At 36.9% G+C, this 8,224-nt stretch overlaps 1 protein-coding gene across 1 annotated transcript; it reads right to left on the minus strand.

The window, feature by feature from the left end:
• Nucleotides 1-267: 267 nt before the first annotated feature.
• LOC133187988 (solute carrier family 49 member 4 homolog) lies at nt 268-7,882 on the minus strand. Its single transcript, XM_061323378.1, has 11 exons — nt 7,636-7,882; nt 7,316-7,406; nt 6,739-6,902; nt 5,204-5,255; nt 4,877-4,974; nt 3,887-4,016; nt 3,315-3,423; nt 3,020-3,087; nt 1,888-2,006; nt 631-813; nt 268-386 (listed from the first exon to the last, which is right to left on the minus strand). Exons 1-11 carry the CDS (start codon nt 7,880-7,882, stop codon nt 268-270), a joined length of 1,380 nt encoding a protein of 459 aa, XP_061179362.1.
• Between the last annotated feature and the right edge of the window lie 342 nt (nt 7,883-8,224).

An 8,224-nucleotide genomic window follows, 5' to 3' on the forward strand; every position in this document is an offset into this window, starting at 1 on the left:
GAGTGATCAGTGACCGCGCGATAATTGTGCCAAATGGATTGAAATCATTAGACTGGTATAGTAATATAATTATACCGTTATCTTAACAAATGCTTATCAAGTAGGCAAAACACTTAATTGTCCTTTGTGAAAAAAAGGGCAATGACTTAAAAAATGTCAACAAGATCACTTTTAGGGGGAGAAAATGCGGAAATATCTATACCAAAAATGCATGTAATTTATATCGGCTACAAATACTATAATGGGAGCTTTTGATACAAAACAAAATCAAAGTTTCTCGATATCTTCGTCGATATTAGATCGGTTGTAACTGTCTTTAAACAAGTACATGAACGGGATACAAAGGGCGATAACTGCTAACAAACACCAATTCTCCCACGCCGACCCTGTAAGACGAACAGACGGACAAAGTAAAAACCATGTCATATTTAAAGATGAAAGCTTAGTTGAGTAATTTCTCAATAAAAAAAATGAAAATTTAAAATCTGCTAAAGACTTGAGATGCTAGTGAACCATAATCTTCTCACGTGAACTTTTGTGAATATTTATATTGCAAGGAATTATTGTTTTGTTTACCTATGTTGTTTACCTATGTTTGTTTACCTATGTTGTTTACCTATGTTTGTTTACCTATGTTTGGAATCATGTGTAGGAGAAGGAATATAAAGCTGGCCAGGTTGACCAGTATAGTGAGGAGGACATTGGTTAGTCCCTCGGCCACAGGATAACAAACTTCACAAGCCATCTCAAAGTACAGAGGGGTGGAGGCCTGGAGACAGAGGGTGCCAAGAATAATGGAAATGTACAGCGATACTGCAATGGAAATATAATGCGCAAAATAAAAGGTTTTACTCGTTCACTTACTACATAATAACGGAATACTTTCTTAATTTGTCCTTCTACATTAATTTACTAGTATATCTTGAAATAACTTGTAATTTGAAATGTAGTAGAAATGAAAATAAGATTAATGACTCTAATGTCGTTACAAATTTATAACCAGTAAAATAATATGACACACACCAAGGCTATAAATCCTATATAATTCCCCAATCCCAAAATAATCTAATATAAGGAATCATAATTTTAAGGGCCGAATCAGAGACGGACATAAGGGAGATTCCGGTATAGAGAGCAGTATAGCACATAGACAGACATAAAGGAGATTCCGGTATGGAGAGCAATATAGCACACAGACGGACATTAGGGATATTCCGGTATGGAGGGTAGTATAGCACACAGACGGACATTAGGGAGATTCCGGTATGGAGGGCAGTATAGCACACAGACGGACATTAGGGAGATTCCGGTATGGAGGGCAGTATAGCACACAGACGGACATTAGGGAGATTCCGGTATGGAGGGCAGTATAGCACACAGACGGGCATAAGGGAGATTCCGGTATGGAGAGCAGTATAGCACACAGACGGGCATAAGGGAGATTCCGTTATGGAGGGTAGTAAAGCACACAGACGGACATTAGGGAGATCCGGTATGGAGGGCAGTATAGCACACAGACGGGCATTAGGGAGATTCCAGTATGGAGGGCAGTATAGCACACAGACGGAAATAAGGAAGATTCAGGTATGGAGGGCAATATAGCACACAGACGGGCATTAAGGAGATTCCGGTATGGAGGGCAGTATAGCAAACAGACGGACATTAGGGAGATTTCAGTATGGAGGGCAGTATAGCTAGCACGGCCAGCTGTCTCCGAGAAGTCCGCTGCATGGCTTTATTTAAGAATATAAGAGTTAAGAAAACTGTCAAGAAATTATTGGCCAAAAGATAAAATTGGGCGTTTCAAAATATAGTGGGTATTTTAAATGTAATTATAATAATTATTTAGAAAACGTAGATGAAACCTTTACTACTATAATTAAATACCTTCTGAGTCTGGTAATATATCTTCTACCAATAAAATAAACCAAAGGAAGGCTGCTCCTCCAACTAGATACATTCCAACTAGGAAAAATCGAAGATGTCGACTAAATATGTCAGCAAATCTAAAAAGTAAAGAACAACTCTTTCACAAAAACTGCGAATGATATACATTTCTTTTAAACGAAAAAATGCAGAATGTCTAAACATGTATATATGAAACTCTCTCTCTCTCTCTCTCTCTCTCTCTCTCTCTCTCTCTCTCTTGTTTAAATGTCCAAAATAGCTGCCGTTCCCATGGATTTAGAAACGTTTCATTTATTTTTAAAAATTTAAAATTTGCAAAATGAAACGTTTCTAGATCCATGACAACGGCAGCTATTTTTGATATTTAAACAACACAATCTTGGAGTTCAATATAATATGTACATCTAGTTTGAAATACAATTGGAGAAAAATAAAACACATTTAAAATTTTAAAAAATCCTTTTTGTTTCCATGGATACAGTTAAAATTTGTCCAAACAATTATATTGTACCTTTTATCAGAAAACACTTTGACTATATAGTTTAATATTTCAAAAAGAATTGTCGAACAGTTACTGAGAAAAATTAGATTTTAAAATTTTCGATTTTCATACTCCGCTTGTTTTAATGAAACTGATCACCATTTTGAAGAAGAGACACTTGTAACAATGTGTCGCCCATCATGGTGGGGGGGGGGGGAGGGGGGATTGGCTTTGGAGGAAATCGCACTCTATAACTACACGTGTATTACACAGAGTAGAATTTCCCCTAGAAAACTGAATCAGATGTGGGATTTCCGTAGGGAAAATCCTACTCTCTTGAGTCATTTTTCCGTAGCTACGGGAAATACTACTCTAGACCTATTTTTCGGGGGGGGGGGGGGGGGGTTCCTACTCTAGAGCCAGTTTTCCGGGAGGATTCGAGGGAAAAGCCTACTCTACAAGACCTATATACTCCCCCCCCCCCAATACATACACACACATTTTTCATTCACGTAGAGCTCCTTTGCTAAATGAAAATGAACAGGATATGGATCAGATCTAGTACAGTTATTTGAATAACCTGTCAAAAAGGAAACTGGAGTGATGATTCATGAAGAAAGTTATACAGACCTGCAGATTATAACACTAGATACAAATCCGGCCATTATTGCAGATGCTCCCAGCCATGCCACCTGGTCCTGAAAAAAGAGCAAACAAAATTTATACAAGACCGACGGAATGCAGAGGGAAATCAGAGCACTCTGTTTTCGGACACTTTCCAAATTCGCAGAATGAATACGTAAAAACATTAAGTATACCTCACTCACCCTCTTTTTCACTAAATGCATACACATGTCTATATTGGTTTTACTCAAAGACAGCTTCTTTGAAAACTTTTAATGATTTTATATAAGTGTCTACAGACCTGGCTGAATCCATGTGGTTTTAAGTAGACATCCAGGACACCTTGCCAAATATTGAAGACCCCCATAGACACACTGTATATGGCTGCTATGATCCAAAACTCACGAAGTCTTTTAAGAAAAAGTGGCGAAAATTAGATAGAATCAGTCGTTGTTTTAAAGTACAATACATAACTTTTTATCTTCAGTTCATAATGGAGCAAATTCGGGCACATTGAGAGTATTTTCATGGTGGGTGGGGGGTGGCATCCTCGCAAGACAGAGGTCCTGAGTCAACACGTTGCCGTTGGACGTGTTGACTCAGGATCCCTGGCTTGCGAGGATGGGTGGGGGAGGGTAACAGAACTTTCTCCACATGCAAAGTAAACTTAAAGAAAGAAAAGGTGGGAGTCATCAGACATTATTATTGAATTATTGAAAGGGGGGGGGGGGGCAAAAGTAAAAATGAATTCATTTGGTTTTTCGTTATATAACATATTATATCATGTACTGGCACATGCCCCCTCCCCTCCCTCACAGGTCCTTCATTGATGAAAACCTTTAAAGCAATTTTTTTCTTTTCATGATAAAGTACCTAACGATCTTCTTTAGTCCATTTTTGAACTCAATTCGAGGAATGGCAGCTGTTTTTGTTGGAGGCAGTGGTGGCTTGTTCGGAAAATAAATTATCATAGCAAGGAATAACAGGACCGCCCAGGCACACTCTACAACATGCAAGAAAACAACTAATGAAATTCTCCGTTTTTCAATCAATTTACAGCTTCTGAAAGATTCATTTATCATATACATTGAATATGAATGTTTATCAAAAAGGTCTTATATATCAAACAAAGCAAGAGGTCCATGGGGCACAACGCTCACCTGATTTTTCTCATCAGATCTTTTCCCCTATACATTTATATTCCTTTGTAAAACTTTGATCTCCAAAGGTGGCCCCATCCTAACCCCAGGGGCCATGATTTGAATAAATTACTTGAATATAAACTACTTTAGGATGCTTCGATTCCATATTATTATGTCATCCTGGCTTTGCTGTTCTTGAGAAGATTTTTAGATTTTTTTTAGATGTATTCACATGTAAAACTTTGGTTCCCCATTGTGGCACCACCCTAACTCCAGGGGCCATGATTTGAATAATCGTGAATCTACACTATGTCATGAAGCTCTCACAAAGTGTTGTAATTTTTGACCCAAAGGTTCTTGAGGAGAACATTTAAGATTCGAACCATATTTTTTTCTTTCTTAATTATCTCCCATTTAAACGGGACCCGTTCATTTCTTTTCACAAATTTGAATCTCTGGATCCTTCACCCAAGGATGCCTTATAGTAAGTTTGGCTGAAATTGGTAAAGTGTTCTTTGAAAAGAAGTTGAAAATACGAAAAGTTTAACAGACAGACAAAGAGACGATAGGTGATCAGAAAAACTCACTTAAAACCTGTTAAGCTTTTGGTTCCGGGTAAACTAAAAAGAGTGCTTTGATTTGTTGAATATTTCAAGAATGACATAAACTAGAGAAGATTAAGGCCAATCAAAGGTGTATTACAATATATAATTTTACCTACCGACATACATTAAAAGCATAATCTCATCCTTTTCTTTTTGGATCCGCCCCTGGATGAAACTCTCGACTGGGGTGTCATTGAGGTTCACAGTCTGATTACTTGCAAAATGAAAAGGAGAAATAAGAAAAGTTAGGTTATTCAACTGAAAATTTTGTGATATTTGCTTTTGAAAGACAAAAAAAATCATATAATTTATTTGGAAAGAAAATTAAGCCATCTGGTCTACAATTCATGCGATTCTATATTCATAAGATTTTTTTTCTTTTATGATAACACAAGTTCTTTAAAAACAAAAATTCACCAAAAAGATTAAGATATTGTTTATACCTTTTATTTTCTACTTCAAATGTTGATGGAGAAGTTTTTACAATACGTGGTCCTGTCAACAACAAAATCCAATAAAAATAAATCAGATATGTGGCGCATTGCATTCCTGGATCGCCATTTCTTGAGAAAGAATTGTTTTCATTTCCGCAATTTTCAATGGATATTAGTCATCATTTTTGTAAATTTGCAGATGAGGAGTATCCTATTTATTTATTATTCAATATTAAATAAATTCACATTTATTAATTGGATGTATGCTTTGGTCTCCCCCCCCCCTTCCTGGAGGTTAGAACAAAGCTTCTCCTGCATTAATTTTGTGTCATAAAACTCTTAGATCTTAAAACGTGCAAATATTATATCCATTGACACTACTATCTCAAAAAATGGTGGAATGCGATATACGCAACGCCCATCTGACTTATTTGCAACTTCATGAGGTGAGATATAGCACAATAGTCTATTAGTATCGATATACGTAAGATTGATATACACAAATATGGTATACAAGTTAAAAATATATTATAATAATCTTCAATTTTAATTAGCTAGATTATTCACTGTAAGCTCCTTTTTAACGTTATTTGTCATTTTTTTAAACTCAAATGAAGCAGCTGCAATTCAAAATATAAGTTGCACACTGTGAAGAGCGCGGGTAGTGCAAGTGTCCGGTAGCACAATGGTTGGCGCACTCACTCGCTTTTTCACCGCTGCGACCCGAGTTCGATCCCTGTGAACAGCAGTGGTTGTACGTGAGAGGAGAAAGTTGTCGCCCGCGCTCGGACATGTGGGTTTCTCTGGGTACTCCATTTCCTCCCACAGAAATCTCCCCCCTTGCAACGTCCGTGCAATAACGGACCCCGTTGGAAATAAGCTTTCGAGCTTTCACGGGTTATCCTTTGTGTTATATTGTATTTTCGTATATACCAAATAACATTTATTCATTTGTAAAAGAAGGAGGAGGATGCAGTTAACACCATTAATATTAATTCTTAAGTACCAAAAATATCCTTCTCTGCCTTTCTCCCCCCCCCCCCCCCTCGACCCCAGTAAACATTCATAAAACAAATACTTTTGGCAACAAAATATGCAAATGTTCCCAGCATACATCGCTGCCGTCGACGTCGCGACCACAATATGTACCAGTATATGAAAGGTATACATATGTACATGTATGTACACTTTGTCGCCCATTCCGCACATATCGTCACAACATCTTACGGACTTTTTTTTTTAAATGCATTTATACTTAATGGGTGCATACCTAGGTAAGGGGCAAATATCTAATGATGTTCAAAAATGACAGAAAGGAAAAATTAAATTACTGAACATCTATGTTTATTATTTTTATTTGGAGAAAAAGAAATCATTAGCTATTGCTTAGGGTAACAAATTGGAGATTAAAATGTTTAACTATTATAAATAATTTTAAAAAAATGCAGGAAAAATATTTTTCATATGTATGCGGGTGACACCACAACATAAACAATATTTTCTGGGCAACCTCCCTCATTTTATATGATAGGCCTATTCTATACCTATGATGAATGAAATGGCAATTCCGAGCAGATTAAACCCTGATCCAATACTGGTAGCCGTCGTTCGTTCACGTACCGGAAACCAAACCGTGGAAACAAGAGGCGGGGCACCCATAGCAATAGGACCAGCAAATCCATTCAGCGCCTGACCTATGTTAACAGTCCTGTAATGGATCGGGGAATATGAAACGTAAAATATTTTCACATACATGTATAAGTTATGTACATTGTCTTTGAGTGTCATTGTTTTAAATATGATTATGGCAGTGTTTAGTTTTTGCTGACTCATTAAATGACCTATACTTTAATTATATAATATAATTAATCATATTCGAAATATTCATATGAACATTCGCTTACCACTTATATTATTTAGATTATTGCAATTGCTTAAAGTATACGTGTGTACACTTGTTTATCTTTTTGATGGATCCACACATGCTAACTAGTTCAGTATCAAAGAGCCCCACTCTCCTTTCTTCTCTTTTGATTGCATACTTGTATACGTAATGCAAGTGTTATCATAAGAAAAATAAATCAAATCACATAAATTTTGATAGATGAATAAAACGTTTACCATGTCACATACGGGTGTTCGATTGTAATACATCGAACCCCCGCCCCAGCAGCTACGAGGAACGCCGATATTACACAGGAAAATCGTAATCCTGAAAGAGGTCAGGGATTATCTTTAAAATAACTAACACAATTTAAAACTGGAAATATTACATACAAATTTAACGACAAATGTCAACATATGCGATTTATCTTCAAATCTTCAAAAAACATAATATTTAATCAGCTTTACCATTAGACCAAAAATATTGCTTCGGTATTTGAAGGCCTCGAAGCGCCTCCAAAATTGATGCTTTAAACAAATGTTCCGTGTTGGAATACCTTTCACGTCGGCAAACCAAGCTGCGAAAAATCCGGCCACAAGGTACCCAATGGGTCCCCAGTTTTCAAACAAAGCGATGTCACTGTCCGCCCATGTGAGTGCGTCCTCGCTGGATTCCGCGATAGGCCCCCACGTGTTCCAGTAAGCTCCCTGGGTAAAGGCAAGCAGTGAAAACAAAAACAAAATGTACCATCTTCGTCTATAAAGTTTCGTTTCGTCGATTTGTTTATCCTTTTCTAAGTCCATATTATCTGATGTCGAAATACTTGATTCAGAAGTTCACTTTTTTATGCTTTGATATGGGGTAGGTCAGGTACAAGAGGGAGAGATACACAGGAATTCGTTTTGTTGAAAATTGGAACGTAGGTACATAGATACGAAGTGTAATCTTCATGTATGTATTTTTTTTTTTTAAATTACGTACATATGCAGGTATATGTATGCATGTTCGGCGCATGAATCCAATATTAAACCACATTTTCATTATACATATACATGTGCATATAGTACAAATAAAATCCATGCCGGTAGGAACCGGGGGGGTACGGGGGGTGCCCCCCAATAATTTTGCCGATATATAGAGTACTA

The sequence above is a fragment of the Saccostrea echinata genome, unplaced genomic scaffold, assembly GCF_033153115.1.
Source record: "Saccostrea echinata isolate AGI-Se365-2 ecotype Australia unplaced genomic scaffold, CSIRO_AGI_Sech_v1 ptg000015l, whole genome shotgun sequence".
Classification (NCBI taxonomy): Eukaryota; Metazoa; Mollusca; class Bivalvia; order Ostreida; family Ostreidae; genus Saccostrea; species Saccostrea echinata.